Genomic DNA, 26,725 nt, shown 5'->3' on the forward strand with positions numbered 1-26,725 from the left:
ATAGAATTTTAGACGTAGATAGACATCAAATACATATTTATAATGTACTGTTATGATTATGTAACTATACATAAGCTTTTTAATTTAGTTATATGTAATACAGACTATTATTCTATTAAATATAAAATAATATAAAATTGATCTATTTTGTTATATATGTATCTTATACATAAGATTTATCTTATAGTTAAGTCAACATTTAAGATATATAATTAAAATTATTTTAGAGAAGTACAGTGACACGCAGAAATCCAAGGCAAGCTGAGTAAGGGAGACACTGTTTTAACAGTATTTAAGCACCTCACCTCAGAACCTCAGAACAGATCTCAAGGCCTTCAGATCTCAAATCATAGCTCCAAGACAGCCCCCCCTTTGCTCTGCTTACATGTAGACATTTGGCCTTTTTTGAAAATGGAGGCAGGCATCCATTTCAGAATGAATAAATACTTCAATTGTATCAGTAACAGAGATGTCCTGTGTTACTTATCTCGCAGAGCACAGCACAAATACCACAAGTTCCTGCTCCTTTCAGTGCTTTTTGATCCAAGCTGAGCAATGTAGCAGTGCATGGTAGAAAGTTCTGAAGCAATAGACCCCTTTACCAGCACCAAATACAGCTTTCCAACACTCTGAAATCCCAGCTGCATGGGGTTGTAAAGTGTTTGTTGTTAGAATCGTATAAACATGTCCATGTTGTAAGGACAGTCTGCTATCACTTGATCCAGATTTATTGGCTAGCTGCTGCAGGCTGGAATGGCCCTTCAGACTGACAAAGGCACTGTAAAAAGCTCCCCAGTGCCTAACATCAAACTAGAACAGACAATAAAGTGCATCATATTCCAGATGCACTGTGACTGAACAGCAAATCCTTGCTTCCAGCTCTGCTCATGCAGTATTTACCTTTGTTGCTGTAAAATCCATTGTCTTTACAGGAAATCACTAATCTTATCCTCACCCTATCTGTTGGTAGGCTTTTTGCAGTCCCCCCTTCCCTCCAGTGAGGGTAAACTCTCAGTTTGGGTCTCTTCCATCTTTCTCAGGTATCTTTGAGTTAACATCTTACATGAAGACACACTCTATATAAACTCTATGGTGCTGTTTTGCTCTTAAATTTTGTGCAGTTTGTGAGAAAGTTGACTGTCAGCCAGTCTTACCCACTTAGAGACTAACATAAACATGGGCACTACGAGGCACACTGTCACTGATGGGATTCAGTTCCTTGTATGTCTGCATTTAGACTTAACTCAGGCTTTTATCTGTTCCCATACAAAGACCTGTGCTCTGAACTTTGACTTGCAGTTGATGCTTAAGCATTTTGCATGCTTTTATCAGCAAATACACCTGCCTCAATGTCCAGTCCTGTTTCACTGAACAATCAATTAATTTCATATTCAGGTGATCCTGTGCATCTTATGAAGGGAACATACACTCTCAGTGAGGTTCAGGAAATCCATTCTCCCAACACATTGTTACATTCACCACCTGAGAGAAATACACTTTATTAAATACCTGACATGTCTGAGCTATTATGGCAGAAGCAAATCAGTTTTCATCAGACTGGAAAGCCACTACCTTCCTCAGAGTGGCCTGGATACCTTCCAAGGTACTGCAGGTGCTTATAGAAGCTCCAGGAATTGCCTTGGGAGTCTGCACAAAGCATGGGTGTGTCATTCCAGGTGTGCTTACTTGGGAACTGGACCAGAAAAAGGTATTAGTCTGCCTAACCCTTGAGCTTCTTCTGCTTTGGATCTATTCCCTGCATCTTACTTCTGAGAACAGTATTTAACATCAAAAATACTGAGATAGAAAAACTTGAAGACTGTCCTCTTACCAGCTGAATCTGCTACAGATGTTCCACCACTCGTCAGGTCCTCAGTATTAATTGATTGCAGATCAGTGTAGGAGGGAGCAATGCTGGGGCTGCTGGTGTCCTCCGAGTTGGTTGTCCAGCTGCTCTCTGATGCATGGGCTCGCTTCTCCAAAGAGCTGGAAGAGGGGGAAGTCCAGCTGGGTGCCTTTGGTGGAGACACTGGGCACAGGAAACAAACAGGGACCAGTGAGATTTGCAGGGCAATCACTCAGAAGCAGGTGATCACAGCTATTCCAGAAGTACAGTACAGGATCCTATTGAGACTCTGTAAATACAAATTCCAACAACCACAGCAACATGGTTATTTTTTAACAACACACAGCAACTTAACTACCGCCTGGCACTGTTACCTTCCATTGTGTGCCTTGCACTCCATACTGCTGGCAGCTGCTGGCTTTCCTGTTGTTCAAGCACTGTAGAAGCAGCAGTGTTACCGAGCAGTTAGATTTCATGTTTCTCTCACTGTTGAAAAGATTTGAGTACCTGTGTTGTGCAACACAGTGGAGTTCTTAGAGTATCAAAAAGTTGTTTTATTAGATTTAGTTAAGCATCTGCATCAGTGACACATGCGCAAATGTAGCAGTCATCTTAAGAAAGATGACTTAAGAAAGTCCCATGTGGGACTAGCATATACCTACTGATGTGAATTAAAAATGGCTTTTGTTTTCTGAATATGCAGAATGAAGTGCTCTGATCTGAATTAACTTCATAATATTTCTGTTCAGTTTAGGCCAAAATCTCATTCTACTCACTTGCCAGAAGTTACACTTCAAACAGTAAGCTATGCTTAACCATCATCTCCTGTTGATTAAACAGGCATACATGTGCAATACTACGAATGTGTTTTGTGAACTATCTGCCCACCATATCACTCAGACATTAGGAACAATGGATGAATCCAGGGAGGAGGAAAAAAAAAAGAATTAAAAATTCGTCCTATACTTAGGAAAAGTGCACTGATAGAGTGCATTTTAATCTCAGCATGGTAACTGTTCTCTAAGTTAGTAAATTTATGTTTATCTTTTAAATTAACAAGATGAAAGTGCATTCAAAAACAGCATTTATAGAACTAAGTGATACATACATTCACATCTCAGCATGTAATACATAACCAACCTTTATGAGGCTGAGAAACACTTTGGAAGAAAATGGCAAATTAATGTTCCAGAGGATTTCTATAAAATCTGTGATGGGACACCATCTTCTTATGGAAACATACATTTGGTGTGTGCAGTGAGAGACTATGCAAACAGTGCTTGTAGACTTACCAGCTCAGAAGTGCAAATTTATTTTATGTAGCTGTGCTATTACCCTTAGGTAAGCAAGAAGTAATCTATTTGTGTTTGTACAGCTATGATCCTATGTGCTGAGCTGCTTTGGAGTAGCAGAAGAGGAACCTAGAGTTAGGAGATACCTCCTCACCACGCACATTGACAGTTATGTTACACCAACACAACCAAAAAATCCCCACTTCTCCATCCAGCAGTTCTGCACTATGCTGATGTCTGCGAAGACACAGTGCCAATTACATGACTACAGTCTGTCTCAGCTCTTTTGTTAAGTATCCTTTGAGGTATCTGAAGAGTCAACCCCAAAACTTCACCTGAAGTGGCTTTGATGGACGGAATTCTTCATATGGACACAGAAGACAAGCTTAAAATCTGATCTCAGTATGCAAACCAGAAGCAAGAGTCATCTTATTTTTTAAAGTGAGTTTTATAAAAAGGATCTTAGATGTAAATTTGCAGTGATACTTAATTTTTACTTTTTTTTTTTTTTTAACATACAAGATACATATAAGATTTGATAATTCATATACTTATGTAATAATAACAATCTTTTTGTTAATTTGTTTTCTAAAAACAAGTGTTGCCTAATGAAGGAGACTAACTGGAACATCATTGCAGAAAACTTTGATATATTAGTTTTACTCCAGGTAATTTGCACCACTTTGGAAGAAGACCTTTTTTTTTTTCCAAGAAAGTGTATTTTATTTTGTGAAATAGCAACCACAGAGAGGTTTTACTGTAATAGGCATTCTTTAGAGCCTTACTACAGCCAAATTCCACCTACCATTGTCCTGGGTTCCCAACCTTGGAACTGGAAAAATTTTCCCTATACTGAATTGAACAACTATCAATCTCAGAAAGTGAGATAAGCTGAAGTAAATGTCCACATGCCCCTGCTACTCTCCAGCCTCTTGAATTACTGAAACAATTCCTAAATGGTGTAGGTGTTTTTCCTATTAATTTGGAATTCAGTTGATGTTAGTCGATGCAGAGGTAACACCATCCAGTTACAGCAATTCTCAGAAATGTGTTATTGCAGACCAGTTAACAGATCTAATTGTTAAGACCAGTGCCAAAACTATCACTAAATTACAAATCCCACAGCATATGAAAAATCACATCACTGTTTCCTAAAGTGATGTTTCCTTCTGTTTGCATTTTACTTTTCTTTGTTCCTAATACATTTTCATCCTAATAAATTGGCATGGCTTTCAGTACTAATCTACTAATCAGTAGATTTACTTTTAAGCATTAGTTCCTTTTTGATGCTTTGAGAATGTACTCCTTGACTCTTGCACTGTATTCCAATAAAAATTGTTAGCATCAGTGCTGTTTCCCTTCCTATCCATTCTACACAGGATCTCAGATTTTCTTGATTTTAGGACAGCAACAATTTGTCTAGTCTTCAGCTGTTGACTGTGTGTTGCATGTACTTTCCATTTTCAGACAGAACAGCACAAAATGATTAAATTGATATGTGCCTTACTGAAGGACAGTCTCACAAGGGACATTCTGCAAGTCCAGCTTGAGCAATTTAAAACCATGGAGACAAAGCTCTTGGGAAGAAGGAGTGGGGGATGGAGAAGATGATTGACAGATCTTGCCTTGCTCTAATTTTGGTGCTTTGCCAAATTCCTAATTGAATTCAAGACTGCAGCTAACACCGATAGAAAATGAGATTGCCAGCTGAAGGCCCGCTGTAGAACAAATGCAAATGTTTGTCACCAGCTGGCTGTGATCATTTGCTGATTATGTAATGTTTGTGATAGGAGCATTTGGGTGATTCTAGAATCCCAGTTTTCATTTTTGCTGTATGAGTTTGTCGAGCCTGACTAGCTAGACAATAATTACGAGAAAAATCAGATTTCTTTTTTTTCCAGCAAAAGGGAGATGTGGAAGAAAGAAGAGAAAAGCACAATGCATCATTTCTGTGACTAAATATTTCTATGGCCTCACTCAAGAGCTACTGTTTCCCAGGAAGAAAGCCACGTGATTTTGCAGCTGCCATTTGTCTATGCATGAATCTGAAAGGCAGATATATGCTGAAAGAAAGATTTTGCTAAGCATTTACTCTGCCTGAACATGGTTGAAAGGTTTACAGAAATGTCATAAATTAATATAGTGTGAACCTCACAGTGGAAATAATGTGCTTATCATTTCTGTACCTCACATTTTAACCTTTCTTCCACTTTCTATATTCTTTGTCCATGCTTTCAGTGCTGTTTCTTGCTATCAGTGCCCATAGTTTCTGCTCCCTTGATAACGTTGTCACTTTTGCCAAAACAAGGGTCCAGCATTATAGCTTGCTTTTCTTGTAAACATACTACCTACAGAATAACCACCACGTGGCAGCTGCCTTTTAAATTAGTGTTTTTTTAGAAGGTGAGCACCTTGGGACAAAGGTTCACTTTCTGAGGAACGCATGCAGCAATACAATGGCATTGAGGTCAGGAAGTAGCACATTCCTTCCCCAGGACCTGCCCTCTGTTCTCGGGGCGCTCATTTTGTAAGCCATTTTCAAAATGTGTTTCCATGCAGCCTGGCTGTTGCTCTGATTAACTGTCCAATCAGCTGAACAGATGCTTCAGCGTGGAGAGACAAACAGACGATTTCCTCAATGCTGGAGCCCTGACAGGAGCAGAGCTGGGGATGCTGAGGCTTCAGGACAAGGCACTTCGCAGCTGCCAACACAGGAAACAGGTTTCAAACACCTCCATCCTCCTCACACCAATCTGTCTGCTGATAGTTGGCGTTTATCCCCCCCACCCCCCCTCGACAGGCTATTGGCTATTGTTTGTTTGCGGGCTGTTTGCTGCTGGAAATGAACAATTGCTGTCACTGCCACCAGCTTTCCAAAGAACATGTCAGTGTGCCGTGCTTGTAACAGAAAGATTCTGGCCTTGCTGCCACCCACTGAAAAAAAGATGTGACCTGCAAATTAATTGGGAACAAAGCTGAAGCTTATCGTACATCTTGCTGTCAAAGCCCCCTCAGAGCAGACAGCCAGAGACAAAGAGCTGTCATCTCCTCTGCAGTGTGACCTCCCTTTGCTGGCTGTCAGCTGTGCTGGTTGAGCCTCTTAAAAGATGAGGTCCATTCCAAGGAGTGGAATTAGCTGATAAATATGGATTTTAAAATAAGGTTATGCATATCACCTCTTCTTAGAGAAAGTCTCCCTAGGTTTCCCATGCAGTTAATAATGAAACACTGCCTCCCACACAGTGACTACAGGGAGTAACAAAGCAAGGCTCCTGCTATGCCTGTCAGGGAAACCATCCTCCCCCATTAATCTCAGTTTGATGCTCAGTGTTGGAGTGCATTAATATTTCTTCACTTAGGCCAAGCACTAGAAGGGCAACAACGGGTGTGTTCCTTCTTCAAAAACAGCTGTGTTTTTTTGACAGTCTTCCCTCACCACCTCTTTTAGGTTTCCAAGGGCTTTGCCTATGATCTGAGTACTGTGACTTCAGTACAAACCATGAGGCACTGCTCTTGCTAAGCACAGACCTTGAAACTGGGCCACAATCCTGTAAGTACAGGAAAAGAAGTAACACATCATTAAATTAGTTTTATGGAAGTTTGTTGTTGTTGTTATGGCAAGCTTTATTTAGACTGAGCAAAGGTTTTTTGTTGTTTAATAAGAAGGTGAACTTAAGGTTTTCCAGTCAACAAGGATGCTGCAGGAGGAAGGAAATGTGGTTTAATAGCAACCAACAGATCCATTCAAAAAAGTATGCATCTATATGTATCTGTATGAGTAAGAATAAGAGAAAGTAGGAGAGTTTGTATTTCTTTCACAATAAACTATTTTACCTTATCATGAAGTTAGCTAACAAAGAGGTAAAGCACCTCAGTTTACAGTTTACAGTTACGGGTGTTATTGTTTCTGTCTTTGTCACCTGGATCTGTAAATATTTACAATTAAGACCAACGAAGAAATAAACATAAAAAGGTCTTATACAGACCTTATGAGAAAAATCACTGCCTGAATATTCCCCCACATCTCCTGCATAAAGGTGGAACTGCTGTCTCAAGTGGACTAGCTGACAAGACCTATACAAAGAACAGATGGAAAACAAAAAACTTAAATCCCAACAAAGTTGCCAGTCCAACTGTTTTGACAGAAGTGCTATTTATGTTGCAGAGAGCATTTGGTGGACTTGGTGAACAGAAAACCGTAACTTTTCAACTACTTTTGTAACTAGAAGTACGCAAGTGCAGTTATTAAGAGAATATCTCACCTTAAACAAGTAGTCAACAAATGTTTTCCTTGGGCAATTACTCAATAGTCTCATATAAGAAGGGACAGAAGTGTGTTTATACAGAAAAGCTGGAATCATATACAGCTGAATCAGTTAGCACAAGCTGAGTAGGTAAGCCTCTGCATGCATGTTTGAAGTATGTCAGAAAGAACTTTTGCATTGGAGCAAAATCACATGTAGTCCTGGAGTGAGGATCTGTTTCTGTTGTCTCTGTAAATTTCAAGCTGCTCAAGCATCAAAAGGAAGCAAAAAGAACTGCATGCTAGCTATTGGTAATTCCAAGTTTCTGGCAAAAGTGGAGAATATGAGAGGATAAAGACAACAAGCAATCACCACTCTTCCAGTTCCAGTTTACAGGGGCAAACATAGCTCAGTTTCCTTTCAGATGGCTGTTCATACTTGTACGTAAGAAACGTGACTACTATAAACCCCACTATGTTGTTTCTCCACGAATATATGTTGGTATTTTCCAAGATTGAATGAATCACAAGCTTTTCACTTTCTTTCAGTGAAGACATTAAGATTATGCTGCTAGGTCAATCCAGAACAATACTGTAAACCCTTTTGGTAACTCTGATGACATGAATTGAGTTAAAATACAGTACAAACTAATCAAAATTAAGCCTTTGAGAAACCGAAGAGCAAGGAAAATATTTGGCAGCTCTCACTGTAATTTGTTAAATTACTGGAGTGGATTTTTTCATGCATTTGCCTCACCTGCCTGTGGATGAGTTGGTGGAGCACTGGCCCATGGTGCATCCTCAAACTGAACCCAAGCTCTGATAGATGACAGTAGATCAGCTTTGGGACACACGTGGTTCTCAAGCACTGTAGAATCTTCCTTTGGCTTGTCACCTGAATTGTCTGGCTCTGTGTGCAAGAGGTCCTGAAATTCTCCATCCACATTGTGGTTCTCTTCTGAGGAAGTATCTGAGGAAGAAAAACATTTTTCCAGAGGTTCCTCAGTGCTACCTAAAATAGATACAAAAGAGAAAGGTTGGTAAGAACTACAATTACTCCACTATTTTTATTGAAGTCTCTAAAATTTGCTATTAAACAAACACAGATTTTTTTCCTTCACTTAATAAAATTTTTAACCTAACAAAATTTTTAGCCTAACACAGGGCTTAGTTTTGTACTTAAGTGTAATAGGTAAGACTTCTTTTGTGGTCAGCTGGATATTGTCTTGCACATCCAAGGACGGATTCAAACCTTGTAATGGATCTGTGCTGAGAGCTGGGAAAGCACCTAACATTTTTGGCCCAAATTCTCCTATTATACTGGGGTAATAAGGCACAATTCAACCTTTGCACACACCACTTCCACTTAAAGGCAGAATCCATATGGTACAATGGTATGCTACATGGCGCTGCATATATGACAGTATAATTCAAAACAAAAAGAATTAAAGCGTTCAAAGGAAATCAGAGTTCTCTTACCTTGTGGGTTAACAGGGAGGAGCAGCTCATCGGTGAAGGACACCCACTCAGACTGGTGGGAGGCAATGACACTAGTCAGAGACGTCATATTAGAAGCAGGCTACTCATCTTCACTCAGTTGTTATAAGAAGGAAGCAGAATGGGAAAGAGGCACAGTGAGGTTGAACCAGTAGTAGGAAACACTTTTTTTGTGCTTTCTTTTCTTTTCAAATGCTGTTAAGAAAAGATTAAATCATAACTTTTAGACGATTAAACTCAAAACCAATTGCTACTATTTTAATAATACAGACTATTAAGACACATTATTTACCTCAGGCACAGTAATACCAAAATGCTGCAACCCCTGAGAGAGGAATGTCACTTCTGTCACGAGGAGGGCTATACTTGAGCAACTCCCTGATTAAAGCATCTGAGCATCTTCAAACATCCTCATGTTAAAACAGCCCATCATAAAAACTCAGGGAAAACTCTGCCTCTTTTAAACCTAGTAAGATGTTACGAGGGAATTCTCCCTAGTCTGGCAGATTTTCATTATAATGCAACTTAATCCCAGTTCCAACATGCTGTCACATTCTTGTTCATCTTGTTGTTGTACAAAATCTGATCCTTCTCAAGAACTAGCGATAATCCACAAGTCTCATTATCGATAGCATTTATGTAGCCAGTTCTGGAACTGGGATGGGTTGCTCATGACCATCTTTGCAGTCAGGGCATGAAAGGATGTCCACTCCTTTAGCTGCACTTCCACTTCTCCTGCTTGACTGGAACGTTATATTTTAAGTTTAAAACACAGTGTCTTAAATCATGCCTGGAGTGTGATTTTGCTGCAACCCCGCAAATATTTCTACAGAAGTGGCAACATTAATTAGGATGTACTCCAATGGGACGTACCTCACGCAGATCTGAGAATCTTCCAGAGAGGATAGGACACTGCCAAGGGTGCTTAACTTTTGGCTAATAGGTGGGAAACTCAAAGCTGGGAGTGAAATTCTCCTTTTACAAACACCCATGACTGCTTCAGATATGCAGGCTACTTCAAAACTCTCAGAAGTCTAGTGACTGTATCTAGAAAAGACTGCGAGTTCTGCCCTTAATCATCTCAAGTATTGAAGCTCTTGTTGCTATGGAACGCAAGTGCTTCAGAATACTAACAGTAGACTTGGCTATTTTAAAGGGCTTTAAGAGGCACCTCTTGGCCTGCTGTCTCTCACCTAATTTATTTTATTTTGGTGAAACTTCATGTTGTTGTACAAGAACAAGCACTGAGATTTTTTCTTACTCTAAACAGTAAGGTCCAAAAAACAGAACAGTAGTTAAATACATTGACTCTTACAGCATTTTCTACAAGAAGTAGGCCATTCCATGATTATTCTATTTAGGGCCTCAAAGTTAAAGACCCATCAGCACATAAGAGTTGCTCAAATAGCTGAAGAATTCTGAAGTCTGAAAGTCACAAAATAGTCTTACACCTGATAGAGAGATTTCATGGGTTATTGTTCATTGTCTTGAACTGAAAACTTGACCTTCTAAAGCAGAAATTGAACATAAAGGACAGTTTCCTATAAACACAAAGAAGGGTTCCTCAAGATGGAATGCCGATGGTTAAGGGCAATTTGATAGAAGGTAGGTCTCCTTTCATTACAAACATTCCAGACCTTATGGCCAACTCCCCATCATTCCCTAATGTTGGGAAAACAGCCTGTACATGAGCCCCAGCATAGTTCTCATCCACTCCCATGGCAGGAGCTCTGAATTCACAGATTCACAAAATGGTTATGGTTGGCAGTGGGTTCATCTGGTCCCAACCCTGACCCTTCTCTAGACTGAGCAGTCCCAGTTCTCAGACTATCCTCACAGAAGAGCTCTTTCCAGCATGTCCATATCTCTTGTACAAGGGTCGAGAACTGGACACAGTACTTCAAATGCAGCCTCAACAGTGCTGAGCAAAGCAGAAGGATCACCTCCTCAACTCTCTTGATTGTCTTGCAACACTTTGCCTAACGCAGCCAAAAACACCATTAGCCTTCCAAGCAGCAGAGGCATGTTGCTGGCTCCCATTCAATGTGGTGTCCACCAGGACTCCCAGACGTTTTACTGCAGAGTTGCTTCCCAGCTGTGTGGCACCCAAGATGTCATGGGGCCTGAGGATCATTTATGTGGTGTGGGCAGATGTATTTGCCTGCCTTGCACAGAAATGATTTTGGGTGCTATTAAAAGAAATTGCAAAGCTAAACATAGAAGTAAACAAAGAGAAAACGAATGATCTGATATTTTGAGTCCCAGGGACTCCATAAGGAGGAAGGAGTAGATGACCTTCCTAACTTGTTTTTTCTCAAGTGACCATTTAGGCCGGGGTTTTTTTGTTGTTGTTGTTGTTTATTTTGTTTTTAGCTTGTTTAACTCACTGTAACAAGACATCTTTTCCTAAACAACTGAATACTCCTTTCTCCTGGAAAAGCCGGGAAAGCAGCATGAAATAACAGGAAATGAAACAGGAAAACAGTTTATTTTGTTCTTAATACACAGAGATGGCAGTAGAACTCTTTTTTTTTTTTTTTTTTTTGAATATCAAATGAAAATAGCAGTGAAAGAAGGCAAGAAAGCGAACTCTTTCAGCTATGTATGTACGTGAAAAAATTACACCATTATTTTAGTACAAATTTGATTCAGGATTTACACCCTACTGCCCTGGGACTTGCATTCTGTCTAAATTCACTCAAAGGTACTTCACAGTATAGTATCAGGCAGAAGCTAGATTTGTTCTGTTTGGTCTGTTCTGGTTTCACTGTTGGGTTTTTTCAAGGTGCCCTGTTATGTCAGCACCACAGAACCCTCCAATTACAGCAGAAGAAATGAGGTCCCCCAGCCTGAGATCCAGGTCAAGCTGATGGATGTGCCTTTAGGTCTTCACACCCAACAGACTATTACAAAGCCCATCATTACATGCACATTGCAACTATACAGCTTCCCCACTGCTGGAATTTTCTACAGGCTTCCCAGTCTGGTATCTGAAGGCAGTTGTGCTGGCGTACCAAAGTTATCAAAGCTTTTAGATAAGCAGCCTGAAACTGCTAAGTAGCCTGAGTAGATTTCAGTGTCAAAGATTTCCAGAGCAGAGGCATTTTGAGGATGAATGTTAGGATGAAAAAAAAAACAAACAGAAGTTTGGATTCTCTCAGCTTTCACAAGAAACCTCTAATCCCATCACCTGACCAAAATGCCTGTAACAGAATTATGAGTAACGTACAGCTAACTTCTGCATAGACTATGTGGAAAAAATATATTTTCACCTCAAATCATTTTTACTTCTTTTGGCTTTCCAAAGATCACCCGAAGGAAAAAAAAAATCCCAAGCCAAGGCATTATGAAATAAGGAGCCTTAGCCAGCATGACACCAATGTGACTGCACATTCCATTAACAAAATGATGCTGCGATTTGCAGAGGGGCCCATCTCTTCAGGATTCATTTGACAAGGCAGATAAACCTGAATCCTTTTCTTAGCAAAGCAAATTATTTTAACACTCATTATTTTAACAGTGTATAGAATACTCTGCAAGTGAATTTTGGAGTTTTTCTCCCCATCCTTTAAGACCTTCCAAACATCCACAGTTAATCCTAGAGCAATAAATTTTGGAGCCCACAAGGGCTAAGGGAACAGATAGATCCTTCTTTACTCCAAGTGAGCTACAGTTAAAGCAAAGGTTTACGCTACACGCTTTAAGCAAAAGGAGGCAAAAACTTCATGGATCAAAGTGTTCCCAGGCCAGCATTACACCTCCATACAGAAATGGAATTCATGTCAGTTTAGATTTTGTTATTTCTGGATTTGCATTATATGGATTAAGTTTTTGGTACAGAATTGGCAAAGAAGAAAAAAGGGGACTCATTTATTTGATTTTTATCAAAAAATTGTGATTCAAAATTTGTGAATGTGTGACTACTATTACACTGTAACTACAACACAAAGCTAAATATTATGCATTGATCCTAAAGGTCCTTATTATGAATTTCAGCACAGTGCTTTGACCACAAGGTCACAAAATTCTAAGAGGCTTAAATTTCTGCTTCAAGTTTCCCTTTTTTACATTACAGTTTCACAGTGGAGAATGTGAATCTACGTGACAAATGGGTGACAGTTATTTCCAGTTCATAAAAGATCACTGAGCTGGAACAAAATTCCTTGGCCATTTAGTCCTCCTGATGTTTTTATTGATGAGATTACATTACTTAATTCCTTTTTAAAATTGATGAGTGTTCACTTTAAAGTTATAGACTACTTCATTAACTAGAAATCTTCTCTCATTCCAAATCTGTGTAAATTCACAGTTTCTAGCCATTTCCTCTCGTGACACAGTTACTTGTCTCTCCTTTTGTATACTTCTGCTCCAGCAGCAAAGGAAATACCCTCCTCCTCCTTTGCTATTGCTAAGCCAGTAAGATATATCTGAGCAAGTCACATAATGACTTCTTGCCAGGGGTCTCACACCCAGCACTGTGTACATTGAGCCTTCATTTCAGGCAGAACCATTAGGCACTACGTGAATACAAAAACCAACAGTAGTAACAGCTTATGGCACCACTGAAATATGGTACATTTACAAAAACACTGTTCAAATTATGTACCTACTCACACAGTGAGACAGCAAATTCTGATATTGATCTTCAGTACACTTCAACTACATTCAACAGAAATAGCTTATTACAACTCATCATTGGACTATGGATCATCATTGGACTATTGGATCATTTCTTCAACTGCTTCAAGTTTCATATGTAAGATGCATGCTGCAGGAGGCCTTATCACCACTACTCAGAGTGGCTAGATTACAGTTAAAAGAGAAAACAGGAAAAAAAAATAGAAGTAGAATTAAAAATGAGATAATCAAATTCAAGTTTTGCTTTTCAACTATAGCCATATAAATTTAGAAGAAACTTGCTATAGACTAATTATATAATCTTACGTAGCATGAAAAATTCCTGTGATCCATACTGGAATACTGTTTTCTTGCTTATACATTCCCATATAACCCCGAGAACCTAAATGTAATTGATTACTCTAGGTCTCATTTGGCTACTGCAGGAGTCAAAGATGACAAGAAAGAGGAATAAGTTAACAAGTTCTGTTATGCATAGCTAAAAAAAGAAACTAAGTCAAAAGAGCAGTGAAGAAGCCATGACTGACCATGGCTTTTGTAACAATGAAGTTCCAAGGATTCCAGGAAGGTCTCAAGGAAAAATACATAATTTTATTTTGACCACGTCTGTTTGGCAAACCTCTACAGACAAAACAATTCTAATAGGATGAACTGCAGAGTGATTGTTTCCTTGGGCGAATCTCCAAGTGAGTGAGAGCCCATGGATTTTTCCTCTCAAATTGGCATGCAATAGGCAGTGACCAGCAGCACATCGTGGCTTGAATAATAAGCAAACTCCAAACTGGAAATCTGTTCTCAAGCATCAAAATAAATCCTAGGGATTAGGGAGCCACAGCAAGAACAAAACCCAGTGACAAATGAGACAGAAAAAAAGATATTTGAAATAAATCAAAGAAATAAATGAATTCAAATTTTATTATTACAGAAAAATAACTGCCTAAATACCTCACATAAGATTCTTACGAATGGCATAGATGATGAGAGGAGTAAAGTCATATTTGATTATTGTACATATTTCCTGATATTGACAATCACATTTTCTCCATGGATTCAGTCCCCTAGCTTATAAATTGCTCTAAGAAAGTTTCTATCAGGTTTTTGAACTTGTCCCAGTTCCCCAGTTACTCTAATTTACATGCTGTTACATGAGTTCTGTGATTTCAGATTCAGCTGAAGAAGTTCAGCCACTATCTGTGCATATAACACTCATGTGAGAACTCATGTGAGGACCAACTTGGCCTCTAAGGGAGCCAAACTGACTCACCTGTGAAGTTCCAGACCCTCTGGAAGCAGAAACTCCCTTGCCTGCTGCAGATTACTCCTAAGGAAACAGCAACCAGAGCTCTGTTCAGAACATGGCCAGGTTTACTTTATGCCATTACCAGATAGGTCATTTCCACTATCCCACGGAGTGATGGCACAGATGGCTATTTTAGACAGAGATGAAGTGAGGAAGAGTGTGCTCCTGATGATAACCAGGCTATCTGGCACACTGGGTGACAGAGAACTGGTGTGGGCTCCCTGAGTACAGGGCCATGTGCAACCACTCTAATTCTAAACAACTATGTCCACTTACTTTAACAGACTAGGTGCTCTGTCTAAACTTGCACTGCAGTCAGTGACAGAACCAGTCTAAAAGCTGAGGTGACCTGAAATGCCCTTATTTTCTCCAAACCACAAATATCCAATGGAACATAAAACCATGCCCCACAAAGACACAGCTCGGTTTTACTGGAAGCTCACATCCACTGACAGTAAGAAAAGAGAGTCTGTTGGTGATGTGTGTGGGTAAGGAAGTCATAAGCATCTCCCTCAAGAATATTTGCATCAAGTCTACTATCTGAAAGGTCAATAGCTGCCTTTTTGTTTTCTGCTTTGTTTTCTGTATTCACAATTTATCTGTCACAGAAGCTCCTCTATTTTTCAGAAAGAGCATCTTAGGTTATCTCCTGCAGACAACACCAGGATATTCAGACAGTTCAGAAGGCAATGGTCTCTCTCTTTTTGCTTTTTTTCTTTAGAAATACACATAACCAGACCCAATGAGACATGATACTATTTAATAGGCTTCAAAACCTGATACTGGAAGAAAAATATCAACATCTTCCTTTATTCTTTGTACTCCCAAGGACTTGAGTAACATAGAAATGTAGCGTAGAAGGGAAGAAATGCAGAAAAAGAAAGAATCAAATTTATTTACTTTTTCCTCAGTGATTATAAGTAAGGTCTAACAGGCAGAAACTAAGGGAAAATGCTAGACAAAAATGTTCAGCAATGATCATTCACATTCTCAGTCATGTCAGCAGCTCTACATTTCAGGACTCTTTAAATATGGCTCACTGTGGGTCCAGTATGCATTCAAAGCATGACTGAAGCCTCTGGCCGTGTAACTGCATTAGAACCAGAAGGATAATTTCCCAAACTGCAGCCTTCAAGCTCAAACCAGAATCTGAAGCAAAGACCAGCCTTTTTCTCTTACCACATAGAGCAGCAGTGCTTTAAAACTGAACTGGGAAAAGAAAAAACAAACACAAGAAACAGGCAAGATGCTAATTTATCCAGCATATTTAAAATCTGTGGATTTTCTTTCCCATCACTACTGCACAAATTGAGAACAAATACTGATCCCGGACTTCCATACATTATTACTATGCACATCACAAACTCTCTCTGATCCACATTCACTTTAATTCACAAAAGGTTGATTTACTTCACTACAATAACTGACATCCCAATCCATAATATGGGGGGGTACTGGGCTTAAAAATTGGTTTATTCTGTCAGACCCCCAGAAGTGAATCATATAAGGAGTATGTTTATCAAAAGAGAGATCCCCCTGAGCACCCTGCTTTGCACAGGCTATTTTCATAGACTATTCCAGTCTAAATCGGGCAGTCAAGCTACACAGATATATTCCATTCACTAAATCCTCTAAAAACCATTCTACCTTATTTGCTGTTGTGATGGTCATCAAAGTGTGGTTTTCTTTCTAAATTTTCAAGCTACCTCAGTGAAATAAAAAGCATGGTGTTGTACAGTTAACCATCTCAAAAAATCTATGTCACTTCAGTGTGCCAACACCCAGAACAGCTGTCCATGGGTAAGCACAGATCACAAAGCTCTACTGCACACATTCTTCTTCTAAACTGAAGCTAGTGACAAAGGAAAGTGATCATACATTTATTGAAGTACAGTACTGGATGATACACACTGTTGTAGTAAGCACACAGCCTAGCTTGCATGAAATGTCATCCTATTCTGCCAAATGCTAAAATTCCAGCAGTGTCTGTATGCCTTGCCACAGATTACTGCTTTACCGGAATCCAGTGCAACTCTAAAACCAATATTGCCTCCATCAGTGAAAGGAGAGCCAGCATAACTCCGCCACTACCTCAGGACTGATTTTTGTTGCAGAAATAACATCTAGACTTGACCTTCTGATTTACAGCCAAGTTCATGCCATTGTTCATGCTAGAAATTAGGTGAAAACCCTAATGGTGGGTATAATCAGTTGCCATCAATGAGCTTTAGTTAAACTCATTTTGGACTAAGAGAACATGAAAAAGAAGTCAGGCCCTCCCTCAAACACTAGTCACATTCAAGACAAGGCAAGAACTGGATCATTCAGACAGAGATGCTTCACTGGAGGCTGAATGCCTACAGAGCGGATGGGCATTCATCTGGCTGAGCAGTATGAACAGGACGGGAGAACAGATTCTGAGCGACTGGAAAACACAGAATCCAACTGTGAAAGCAGAGAAAAAACAAGGAGCATTGAGGAAGAAATACAGCCTTGAAAGAAAGCAGTTTGTCTGTGCTGAATGTTGGCTAGAAAGAGAGATTGGGAACACTGAGGCAGAAAGTCCTGTTCAGTTCATGTTTTCTCTGTATTTCCATGTCACTAACAGCCACATGTATAAATAACTTCTATGTACCTATACTTTTATATGACATCTTTGATAACTTCAAAGCTGAATCTGCAGTACATTTCAAAGGGATCAAGATTAAAAAGGCACAGTGAGGGAGATACTATCTGAGGGCTATGCACTCAGGCAATCTTAAAACGTGAGGCTGTCTTCTAGCCTGGGGAGGTGCTGCTTAATTATTTAAAGCCAGACAAAATACAGCACTCTGGAAGAGGTATCAGGGGAACAAGCTTGCCCCGACAGAAAATTCCTGGGATGATCCAACTGGTCTTTCCTCATTTCCAGCCTCTGGAGAGCCAATTGCAGTTATGCAACTTAGTATCAGACCAGGACACGGCAGCCCTCCAGGGCAACCCAGAGATACCATGTTTGTTGTCACTCTTTATTTTAGATGCTCTAAATATAGGTCCATTACACTCAGTGGTGCCGATTGTTTAACATGACAGCCCCTACCTTCAGGGGAATGGAAAGCACCTCTGAAAGGAAAATAGACTTGAGTAAAGGGACTCAGTACTTTCTATGCCAGTACCAAAAATATATATGTATATATGTGTGTGTATGTGCATATGTGTATATATGCATACATATATATATATGCACACACACACATTATAAACAAAGATCTTGACCAGTCAAATTAATGTACAGTACAAAATAAATGGGACTTTAAGGGCCACCTCCAACCTAACACAGCCATGAGCCAACAGAGCTATTCTGTTCCCCAGCCCACCATGTGCCTCAGTTGCACAGCATTAACAGTTCACAGTAATATTAACGCAGCATTAAAACTCTTTCCAACTCTTGGGACTCAACTCGAGTAACTTTTGGCAATGAATGTCTACCCAATGTACCAGTTTTGAAAATGGGATGCAGACAAGCAGCTGAGATACCTATGTCCCTTTTTCACAGAAGCACAGATCCAAAGGGACCAAGACCCTCAGTTTCTGTTACCTGAATGGGCAGTGACACACTTCAGCAGTTTTAAATCCAATTTCATCTAAATTTACCCAGAAAAAAAAAAAAAAAAACCAAAATCAAAAACAAAAAACAAACAAACAAAAAGCCGATTGTGTATAACTGGAAGTTAGCAGAATTAAAATAAATATTTTTTTAAAGACTGGGAAAAAAAAAAAAGGGGGTGGGGGCAATTAAAACTTTGAAGTCAGCACTCATTTCAGTGTCACAGAAAAAGCTTCATCCCTCTGTTTGGAGCTGTAGCTACCAAAGGTCTGTGGTCATTTTCAATCACTCTTACACCCAAGCATCTCTGTATCAATGTATCAATGCTTGGATTGAGCATGAGGAATACTTTTAATCTTTTCTTGGGGAAAAAAAAGTGAATACTAATACATCAGTGTCAGATTCTGAGTGCATATGAAGTGTGGTAAATCAATTCAGTCCAATCCCATTGAGTCAGTTAAATTAAACTTACAAAAGTCACAGAGATGAGTTAATTGTGAGGAGGGGAAATGCCCAGATCTGCCCCGTCTGTTCTACCACAGCCTTTTCCTTCAATGACATTTGAGATTCTGGCAATGAATACCCAATAAAACATGCACCCGGATACTCCCTGAGCCCTTATCCCTCACACTGAACCCATGTACCTTATAAGCTGGAATGACATTTAGAGTGTAGATCTGATGCTTTCATCATACACAGTTTTTGAATATGGGATATAACTTTTAGCCAGGTAAATACATGAACTTCAGTGGCATGGAAACAATATGGCTGGGATCAGAGAGGAAGGAACATTTCTGGTAGTGAGTTCCCATCCTAAGGAGTAATTAAAAAGCAACTAATCATTAAACTTCATAGTCCAAATTCCTCCCTATAGCTGCTCTAATAGAAAACAAACCAGCCTTGTGCAATGGAGTTTGACCAGCTCAGGTTTCAGTTATACAGCTAGTAATACTGATTCTCTTCGAAAACATTTAGCACTGTTTTTTCCATGCATTTCAGTCACCCACATGACCACCAAACCACTGTGCAGTTCTGCAAAATGGTACTTTCTGTTCACAAGAGGCCGCTGCTCTAGACAGTGGGAGAAGAAAAAATTGCTATATCATATACCCTCCCCATTTTCAAGAGTAAATTAGAGGTAAGGCTTTCATTTCATCTCACAGCTGGCAACCTCAAGATCCTACAGAGAAAATTAGCTTCTATAAATATTCACATCTATAAATGCCAGCTAGATCTTGGCCCAAAAGAGCATAACAAAACAAGAAACAACCCTAAAAAACTAGATCTGTGTTCTTCAGCTCACCAGATAGGTCTGATGGGGGCTCAGCTCCAGAGCACAATGGCTACTCTTTGGGGATGAGACAGCTGTGGATGGCTACAGCACCTTCACCAAATCTTGGCCAATTCTGTCTTCAGCTTCAAGTCAAAGGAATTGTGCTGAGACACTGACTTCAGTTACCTTAATAAATGGAGATGAATCACATTTCACTCAACTCCAGACACCAGAGTTCAACACCTAAGATAGTCATTCGATGCTCTGTTTATAGTCAGTGGATGGAAGATGACACCTCCAGAGAACCCTTCGTCTGGTCTATTTTAGAACAAGGTGAATCCTCCCCATGTGATGACCCATGACAACTCACTTAAGCTTACAAGTCTTTTGCACACCTAAACCAGGGCACCTGAATCTCAGTCACAAATAACATTGTGCCAATTCACAATTTCAACTTTTTTCCAGCATTTTAGGAAATGCTTTGCATCAAGCAAAGAACACACTGAAGGATTTCGGGCATGGCTGACAGCAAAAACTCTTTAATTCATGGTTCCCTTCCACCAGCCATGTAAAGTTCATGCTTAAGAAACACCCATAATGCAGTAACCTACTTGCTATAAAAGTATTTTCTATTAATAAAGCACCATTTGTCTCTTTTGCTATCCAAGGAGCATTAATATTCTCTCTTACCTTAACCTTTTCTTTTTAAACTTTATGTTTTGGTGTTTGCTTTCTCTCATAATTTTGTGTAAATATACATCAAGGATTATGTTAAATTAAAAAAAAACTAAAACAAGATTATATATATATAATATAAATAACACATATTATATTATATATAAGTTTATGCTGGCCTATCAGTGGGGGCATAGCTGAAGGGTGAAATACTTGGCATTAAGAGAGAGCTTTCACATTACTTTTTAGAGTCTTCCACTTCAGATTAACTTCAATCAGATCCCATGGAAGGAATTAGCACTTGGAGAACATTATGTGAGTACCCGGAGTGATTTGATCCCTGGCTTGGTTTTGTTTGAAATGAAACCTGTTGATGCACTCTGTTGTGAAAAGTGCAGCAAGAGTGGATTACAGGATGTTCGCTGCAGAAGTGCATTCCTGTTCTAACACACTAATGCATATGCATCCATGGTTCTTCAGAAAAGGAGGGAAGCCTGCAACCCTGGTTCTTACCCCCACAGCATTGCACTTCCTCAGTTTTTTTTTTTCCAGTTTCTATCAGAATTTTCATACCCTGACATTTTGAAAGTGATAGGATCATACGCACAGTTCATCTTATCTGCACATTTAAAAGATGAACAGTGAAAAAAAACTAATAGCAGCAGCACATAGGGAATTCATAATTTTGGGGCAGCAATCTTACCTGTATAGACATGCTTGGATGGAATTGAAGCACATTTTGAGAATCTGATAAAATTTTCAAATATTTACACACTGAGTTCCCAGACGTACGAGCTATAAGGCTTCCAATTGTGCTGCCAAGGATCCAAATGCACCTGGTCACAGACAGAGCACTGAAGACAAATACACTCATCCTAATGCACACACAGACAGGTACTCCTCCCTTGAGGTCAGTGGTTGTAAAGTTATTATATACATTAGCAGAACTTGCTGTCCTTTACAGTACTACCCAGCATAGTTGGACTGCAAAGAAAACATACCAAGAAATCAGAAAAAAAACCATCTGATTTTGTCATTGGGTATTTTATGAGTTTTTCTTTCTTTTTAAATAATGCAAGCAACTCAGAAAAAATGCCCAAGAATTTCCTTTTAAGGGCTCTCCTTTCCCAGCTGACAGCAGAGCACTCTTAGGGGGTTAGCTCACATATATTCAACTTCTACATAGCAAGGTTACATTATAAGATTGTTGCCACCATGTGAAACCTTACAGGTGTATAACTTGTACAACTTCTCTCTCCTGATTGTTTTTTTTTATTATTATTTTAAATTATTATTTAAATTCTTCCATTTTCAAAGACAAGGTTGACACTGCTGCAAAGCCTGTTGGAACTTAAGATAATAGTGATAATAGTGATAGGACAAGAGGTGAAGAGACCAGCCTCCACCTCACCACAGCCTCCTTTCAGGGAGTTGTAAAGAGCAATAAAGTCTCCCCTGAATCTCCTCTTCTCCAGACTGAACAACCTCAGTTCCCTCAGCCACTCCTCATGAGACTTGTGCTCCAGACCCTTTTTCATTGCCCTTCTCTGGATATGCTCAAAGGCTTCCATGTCTTTTTTGCAGCGAAGGGCTCAAACCTGAACACAGTACCTGAGGTGCAGACCCACCATTGCTTTGCAGAAAGCCTCGGTACAACATAGAGACTAGAAGTTGCCTGAGGCCATGGTGCTGCAAGGAGCAGCATCAAGGCAGGAGGATTGAAGCACCACGATCATGTAGTGGTTGGTTCTGCCTTGGTAAGCACAGTGCTGACGGGAAAAGCCACTGCTACAACAGGTGACAGAAGCCTCACAGAGCAGAGCATCTTGAGAGGTTTGTAACAGATTTCAACGCTATTTCTCATCCTCATTTGCTGATGCCAGACTTGAGATAGCTGAAAATGAAGCATTCTAAACACGATGTATTTAGCCCACGTACAATATGGTTTAACCCACACACAGTCTGGATTTCTCAACAGTGAACAGCACCAATAGATGAACTGCCTTCCTGAGAGCTGCAGGGAGCACTGGTGGGTGCTGAGGAGTCAAAACCAGCCCTGGGAAGATGCAGCTGCCACTTTCTTACACTGCAACTCTTGGACCTTTATCCAAACCAAACACACAACAGAGCATGAATTACACCACTGACATAACTGTTGATCCAAGGAACTCATAGGAAGGAGATCTGCAGTTAATAAGGTGCACAGGGAAGTTGTTAATTAGAACTGAGAACGTGAATTGTGAGTGCTACAGCCAGTCAGAACCAAGATGCAATGCAATATGTGAGGAAAAAAAAATTTAGCCCATTTCTCTTCTCAGGCATTTAATGGTCAGTTCTTGATGGTTTTCACATTTTAAAGATAATTTAAAAGCCAGGACTATAGAAGACCACTCATCACTGAAATGGCCAGCTGTGTTCCTCTGGTACATGCATAATGAGGTATTACATCCTGGGGAACTACTGTGACTTGCTTTGTGCTTAAGATTTTCATAGGAGTATCATGAAATAATTGTAATGCTATACAGAGAAAGGCAAAGATTATCACCTGACTAAAGCATGATACAACAGACCCAATCTAATCCACAACAAATATAACTTTACATTACAATCAGTTAGAACCCTAGAAACATTAAGGTTGGAAAAGACCTCTAAGATCATCTAGTCCAACCATCAGTCCATCACCACCATGTCTCTCAGTGTCACATCCACATGGTTCTTGAACACCTCCAGGGATGGTAACTCCACCACCTCTGTGGGCAGGCTATTCCAGTGCATTACTATACTTTGTGAGTAGAAATTTTTCCCTACTAATTTTTGGTGATGAGACAATCCAGCCATTTGAAAACTACGTATTTAGGAGGACAGTATGCATTGCATAACGCTATGTCATAGACCCTGAAGGTGGGGATAATGTCTTCATGTTTTTTTGTGATAAAACAAACTTAATCTAATAAACTCGCTCTAAACTCGCTTAGCTGCCAAATATTAAGGCAAACTCCAGAGCCCACGTGTGCATTATGCAAGATGTCACTCGTGAGCAGAGAAAAGAAAAAAGAAACTGGAGACAAACACACTGGAGAACATGAGCAGCCAGCAGTTTGAAGTTTGTGTGCCCAAACTGATAAGTGTACAAGATGCAAATTCACAGAAGGCAAGAATTAATCAGATGATTCACAAGCAAAGAAATGCTCACGTTTGCCAGATTTTTGCCTTGACAAAACTAGAAATCATATAGACACACAGAACTGTTTGAAAGGACCCTTTGAGGCTACTCGCCCTACTAACTAGCAATAAGCAGGGACACCTACAGCTAGATCAGGAAGCTCAGAGTCCAGTCCTGCCCTCCAACCAATCCTGTAAACTGATTGTAACAGTTCTCACTGAATGGCCCAGGAGGTACTGCAGAAGGTATCTGTAAAGCAACACCTGCCCCAGTGAAGGTGTCAAGTTTTTTTGTTTGTTTGTTTTTTGTTTTTCATTGAAAAACTATGCTCTAAAAGAAAAAAAAAAAAAAAGTGATACCATGGGCCTGAAAGTGAGAAGTTGTGTCCAGTTACAGCACAAGAATCAAAAGAACAAATGAGGATCAATAGAGAGAAGTGGAGCTCCAGCAGAGAAAGAGATGCAGCTCACAGAACAAACAAGCAAATGACTAAAAGCTGTTTCTGACTATATATTAGCATAAGAATTCACCTGACATGGAAATACGTACTTTGTACCTTTATGGCCTATAATTTACCAATAGCATTTGAAATAGACCATGGAAAGATGATCGGCAAGCTCTGTTTTCTTCTTACTACCTTAACCTGAGAAAGCCACTGACAACGCACAGTTCCGTAGAATGAAGAAAAGAAAAACCCAACCCAGAGTAATTACCCAGAGCAGCGGAGGGGCAGGTGGACGCGGACAGCTTCCCGCGCTGCTCCCAGCGCTCATTAACCCTCCTGCACGCAGCGCGGGGCGGTACGGGCACGGGAGCGCTCCCACGGAGGGAACACCGGGGCACAGGACAGCGCTGCCTACACTCCTCCCCACCAGCAGCGATGCAGACGGCTGCGGGAAAGGAGGAAGGCCGGCTGGAACGCGGCCCAAACGGCCGTGCTGAGGAGCGGTACCACGAACCCAGAGGGAAAACGCACCGCAACAGGGTGGGAGGGGGGGGGTCTCAGCTCTGCGAGAGCAGAGCGGTGCCCGAGGGAAGCTCAGCCAGCAGATAACACTGCCAACTCGGAGGCAGCCGCCCCAGCACCCGGCCCGTGGCCACCTGAGCTGAGTCCGGCTCCAGCTCCCACCTTCCCTCAATCTGCCGCACCGGGAAGTCGCTCCCCGGTCACCTACCTGCGGGAGTGCAGCAGCCGCTCCTCGAAGCTGCCGCCCGCCGCGAGCACGGCACGGCACGGCCGGGGGAGGAGGAGGCGGCGGCGCACTCGGCGCGGCCCCCGGCCCGCCCCACCGGGGCACCGGCAGCGCGGGGCCGCCGCCATTGGGCGCTCCCCGGCGGCGCGGGGGCGGCGGCATCGCCTCCGCATTGGCCGCGGGCGCCGCAGCTCCGCCTCTCCGCGGCCACGGCTCAGCAGCGCTGGTGCCGGCCTGCGGCGAGGAGAACCCCGGGGTGGTCGCAAATGAGCGTATGCAGGCTGTAATTTTTAACCCCACCTCAGTGCCAAGGCTTTTAACGAAAGGAAGTTGAGGACGTGCACACGGGCACCGCGCACAAACGCACAGGTGCTCGTGCACGCGCCGCACCCCTCAACAGATTTGCAGAATTGCTCCCGAGAACTCAGGAAGCACCACTTACCGGACAGCTTCCTTGCAAATTGGAGCTTACAAGCTGAAAAACGTTAATAACCGTAAACACTATAATCATGCAAATGTTAACAACCTTAATTAGTACCAGAGTCACTGAAGAAAAAAAAAAAAGTTACGTAAGTTTAAAAGCAGATCACCTGAGGAGAAGCCCTGTTGCAGAACACCAGGAATTCTGAAATGAACAGCACCACGGGGCCGCCCTGGAAAGCACCGCTCGTGGCAGAGGGCACAGCTGGTTCAGCTCGTCCAGCGCTTGCCCTGCAGGAGATCCCAAAGGGGCCACAGTTGGCAGCTGGCAGAGATCCGTGCTCCAAGGGACTGCAAAGGCTGTCAGCCCCTTCCCGGTTCTGGTCAATCCTTGAGCCTCTTTCTTCTTTTTTCTTCTTTTTGTTTTCCAAACAATCAGAATAACTTTTCTCAGCAGCACTGAGACTGTAAGCACGCCAGCAGGAGCAGTCCTAGTGGCAGTGATCACCCTATCTCACACTATAAAGGGAGCAGCACCAGGCTGTGCTTGTCAGGTTGTAATGGAGGCTCAGCATCAGAAGCCTTTTCATCTTCACTGCCCTTTTCTCTCTCAATATTGTTTACTGATATATTGTAGACAGTTTAAAGGTTGACAAAAAGCATATTTCTAAGCTTAAAAAAAATCATCCAAAGAAAAAGGCTTGCATGTAACACACCACTTTTGACTGAACACCAGGTGAAGTTCTCTGAAACACTGAACACTTTTTCAGTAAACCAGTGTTGCTGGATTCAGCATTTTAAAAGTAGGGGGAAGTACATGGTTTAGAGTATTTGATTATCTTCAGTTATTTACTCCATTATAATCATTACCCCTTCACCACAGCACCAGACAACCGTTTAACACCATTATTCTATTCAGACTTGTAAGATGATTCGCTAAGCTTTAACTTTTTGGTCTCCAAATGCTTTTACCTGTGGGACCCAGAATCCAAGCACCAGCAAGTAAAATACATCCTACAAATTCCGATTCTTTCTAAGCTTTCTAAGCATAACCAGGATTAAAAGCATGGAATCTCAAACCAAATCATTTCAATTATACATTAAGTTTCTAGCTGAAAACTGCTATTTGCACAATAGAAAAAGAGAAGTTAGAACATACTTTTTTTCTCTCCTCTAAGTAGGAGAATTTAAAATTTATTTTTATTTTTTAATTTTTATTTCAAACACCCCAAAGAGCCTTGTTTACCTACTTCAGATGGCTTGGATTTGAAGAACAAAGGTTGCGTCCTTCAGTTTTCTGGTATATAGCATAACATTGCATGTTAGCCATAGAAGTACAGTATTCTCCTCCTGGTATTCTGATCTATGTTGCAGGCAAATTTAGCAGATGAGGCTACACAGAGCATTTGAAATCATAACACTAAACGGTAGTACTGACTAGCTAAAGGCTAGAATCATGCTGAATCTTATTTAAGTACACACAATCTGACTTTTTAATTTTTATTTTATTTTAACTCAGCAATGAGTTTCATTTTTTTTTATATGAATATTTGAGATATTTCATTTTAAAGATGATACTGCATTGCATTTTTAAAAATT

At 40.7% G+C, this 26,725-nt stretch overlaps 1 protein-coding gene across 4 annotated transcripts in view; it reads right to left on the bottom strand.

Annotated features, from left to right (window-relative positions):
* STON2 (stonin 2) overlaps positions 1-24,825 on the bottom strand; it is a 70,804-nt gene extending 45,979 nt beyond the window's left edge. The window contains exons 1-4 of one of the 4 annotated variants that reach the window (XM_090141475.1): positions 24,689-24,825; positions 8,861-9,073; positions 8,139-8,351; positions 1,832-2,029 (exon numbers count right to left, since the gene is read on the bottom strand). In XM_090141475.1, coding sequence (XP_089997601.1) covers positions 1,832-2,029; positions 8,139-8,351; positions 8,861-8,948 — 499 coding nt within the window. In that variant the 5' untranslated portion in view covers positions 8,949-9,073; positions 24,689-24,825. Of the gene's footprint in view, positions 1-1,831; positions 2,030-8,138; positions 8,394-8,860; positions 9,074-9,751; positions 9,795-19,705; positions 19,800-24,688 lie in introns of those variants that run through there. The other 3 variants (XM_031593132.2, XM_090141473.1, XM_090141474.1) reach the window with 3 other exon arrangements.
* Between the last annotated feature and the right edge of the window lie 1,900 nt (positions 24,826-26,725).

Source organism: Phasianus colchicus, chromosome 5 (genome assembly GCF_987193195.1).
Source record: "Phasianus colchicus chromosome 5, bPhaCol1.hap1.1, whole genome shotgun sequence".
Taxonomy (NCBI): Eukaryota; Metazoa; Chordata; class Aves; order Galliformes; family Phasianidae; genus Phasianus; species Phasianus colchicus.